At 45.0% G+C, this 3,061-nt stretch overlaps 1 protein-coding gene across 1 annotated transcript; it reads left to right on the top strand.

Annotated features, from left to right (window-relative positions):
- Nucleotides 1-492: 492 nt before the first annotated feature.
- LOC311140893 (beta-1,3-galactosyl-O-glycosyl-glycoprotein beta-1,6-N-acetylglucosaminyltransferase-like) lies at nt 493-1,707 on the top strand (the record flags this gene model as incomplete). Its single annotated transcript, XM_084176165.1, has 1 exon — nt 493-1,707. The coding sequence occupies one exon, from the start codon at nt 493-495 to the stop codon at nt 1,705-1,707; it is 1,215 nt and encodes a 404-aa protein (XP_084032291.1).
- Between the last annotated feature and the right edge of the window lie 1,354 nt (nt 1,708-3,061).

Below are 3,061 nucleotides of genomic sequence, written 5' to 3'. Positions count from 1 at the left end.
GTATCTGAAGATTATGCCTTTGTTAAATGTTTTTCATGAAGAAATGGAATGTGTTTATGTTAGTATCAAGAGGGAATGTTTTAGGTGTAACGCCATATCCAACAGACCGGAAGTGTGTGTAGACAGGGGAGACTGGTGATTGGCCAGCAGAGGGAGCATCATTGTTTATAAAAAGGGGTTAGACTACAGAAAGGGCAGAACGGCCATGGCAATCGGAGGAGCCGTTCTCCGGACACCGCGGGTCTGTACTTATGCTGTAACCTCGTGATTTTAATAAAAGCCTCTAATACGATGCAGCATAAACGGACTCTTTGTTGACAGCAATAATGGCCACCATTCACCCGATACGACAGATATCCACCTGGAATAGTGATACTAAAAACTACCCGGTAGAAATCGTGTTATTTCATTGTCCCTTAGATGGCATTGAGGAGAGGCAGGAGACTCTCAAAGCTTCTGCTTAGTGTGACGCTGGTATTCATTGTGGGTTGGATGCTTATCAAACACGGTCCTGTTCAGGTGAGCCTGTACGACTATGGCTACAGCCGGCTGGAGTACTCGGACGCCAATCACATCCGGCAGGATGACAGTGACTGCAGTGCCATCCTGCAAGGAGACATGATGGCCATCGAGCACGCAAAGGTCCTGTCAATTACAAGCAGCTTCCTCAACAGCACGCGGATCCCGGACGAGCACTACCTGGAGCTGACCCGGGACTGTCAGAGGTTCAGGTCTACGCGCAAGTACCTGGAGTTCCACCTGAGTCGTGAGGAAGAGGACTTCCCCCTGGCCTTCTCGCTGGTCGTCCACCACAAGGTGCAGAACTTCGAGAGGCTGCTTAGGGCCATCTATGCCCCACAAAACTTTTACTGCATCCATGTGGATATGAAGGCCAAAGCATCCGTCCTTGCTGCCATCATTGCCATCACATCCTGCTTTGAAAATGTGTTCTTGGCCAGCCATCCGGTCAGTGTGGTGTACGCAAGCTGGAGCCGTGTCCAGGCTGATATCAACTGTATGAGTGATCTGTACAGGGCTAGTCCGCAATGGAAGTATTTCATCAACCTCTGTGGCCAGGACTTCCCCATCAAGACCAACCTGGAGATGGTGCGCAGCCTGCGGGCGCTGGCGGGGGGCAACAGCATGGAGTCGGAGGTCATGCCCAGCGGTAAGAAGTCGCGCTGGAAGAAAGTGCACCAGGTTGTTGATGGCGAACTTCAACGAACAGAGCAGGACAAAGCTCCTCCGCCCTTCGGTATACCCATCTTTTCAGGTGGGGCGTACATTGTGGTGAATAGGGGCTTTGTGCGTGCTGTGCTGGAGGACAGCAAGGTGCTGGCTCTCATTCAGTGGGCTAATGACACTTGGAGTCCCGATGAGTTCCTGTGGGCCACCATCCAGAGGCTTCCCGGCGTGCCCGGCTCCATGCGCCCCAGCCCCAAGTTTGACATGACGGACATGCACGCAATCACCAGGCTGGTGAAGTGGCCGTGGCATGAGGGGGAAGAGGACTCCAGCTCTGCAGTGTATCCTCCGTGCCATGGTATCTATGTTAGATCAGTGTGTGTATACGGGGCCGGAGACCTGCAGTGGATGCTGCAGCAGCACCACCTCTTTGCCAACAAGTTTGACACAGACACAGACCCCATTGCTATCAGATGTCTGGAGGAGCACCTTAGACATAAGGCCCTGGAAGAAATAAACTAACACAAATTACTTTGTGTGCTCTGAACGTTTCGAACCTGTATTTGTTATCTCTGGGAGCCAACTCAAATGGAACTTTTATGGCGCCATCTCTGTTTTATCCATTTAAATGTCATCCTAGATAGAGGTGGTTTTGTTGGGATAAATAACTTTTAAATGTCCTGGTGATTTATGTCCTAATGATTATTTACATTAAAGGGAAATCTTGACTTACCTTCATATTCTGATTGTACTTTCACTTTCAATATTAAATTAACAATGTGATTTGTAAGTATGGAGGTAGTATTAATAGTATTTTGACTGATAATAATACATTCAAGTTTATATCCTCTGTCTCTGGTACAGAGACTGTTGTGAAAAATCCAGTCCATGTTTTATATTACCAATTGATGTTATAATTCCAGTATTCCATGTTTTACTAAATAAATAGTTGAGCTACAGAGCTAGTGAACAACAATGTACAGTCGCTAGTGAAAGTCTACACACCCCTTGCATGCCTTCACATGCTGCTGCCTTAAAATTCAATCTAAAAAGGGACTAAATTGGATTGTTTTCCTATCGATCTACATAACCTACTTCACATTTTGAGTGAAATAAAAATTATAGAAAATTTTACAAGTTCTCCGAAATACAAAATGAGGACGTATTGATTGCATGTCTTCACACCTCAGAGTTAATACTTGGTGGAAGTACCTTTGGCAGTCATTACAGCTGTGAATAATTTTGAATAAGATTCTACCAACCTTGCACAACTCTTATTGCAACATACAGTATATCCATTGTTTTTGTCAAAATTGGTCAAACTCAGTCAATTTGGTTGGGAATCATTGATGTACAGCAATATTCAAACCTTGTCTCAGATTTCTTAAGCAGATTTAAGTCAGGACGGAGACTGGACAATTCAGGAACACTCAACACCTCTAGAACCATTCTGGTGTGTCTTTGGCATAAAAATGTGTTGAATTGTTCTGCGGGAAAATAAAACTCTATCCCAGGGTTAGGTTTTCAGAAGACTGAGGCGGGTTTCCCTCAAAAATTTTACCTGGGCTTTGCTCCTTTACTTTTTTATTTAGATCTCAACAAACTCAAGTCCCTGCCGGTGACAAGCATTCTCATAACATTATGCTGCCACCACAAAACTTGTATCCCTGCAATGTTTTAAGTAATGTTTAACAAACGATATCAGACCATAAGATAACATAACATAAAGAGGGACATTACAATACACTTGACCAACACTCGCAGAGAAAGGGCACATTGTAGACAGTAGGGGCGAGGGTAACAGATATTTACTTTTGCATATGTAAATGTACAGTATGTGAATGCATAGTGGCCAACTTGACTCACACACACACAT

This window comes from Coregonus lavaretus (assembly GCF_964263955.1).
Source record: "Coregonus lavaretus genome assembly, chromosome: 14".
Classification (NCBI taxonomy): domain Eukaryota; kingdom Metazoa; phylum Chordata; class Actinopteri; order Salmoniformes; family Salmonidae; genus Coregonus; species Coregonus lavaretus.
The sequence above is the reverse complement of the archived record's forward strand: the minus strand, read 5'-3'. Positions and strand labels throughout refer to the sequence as shown.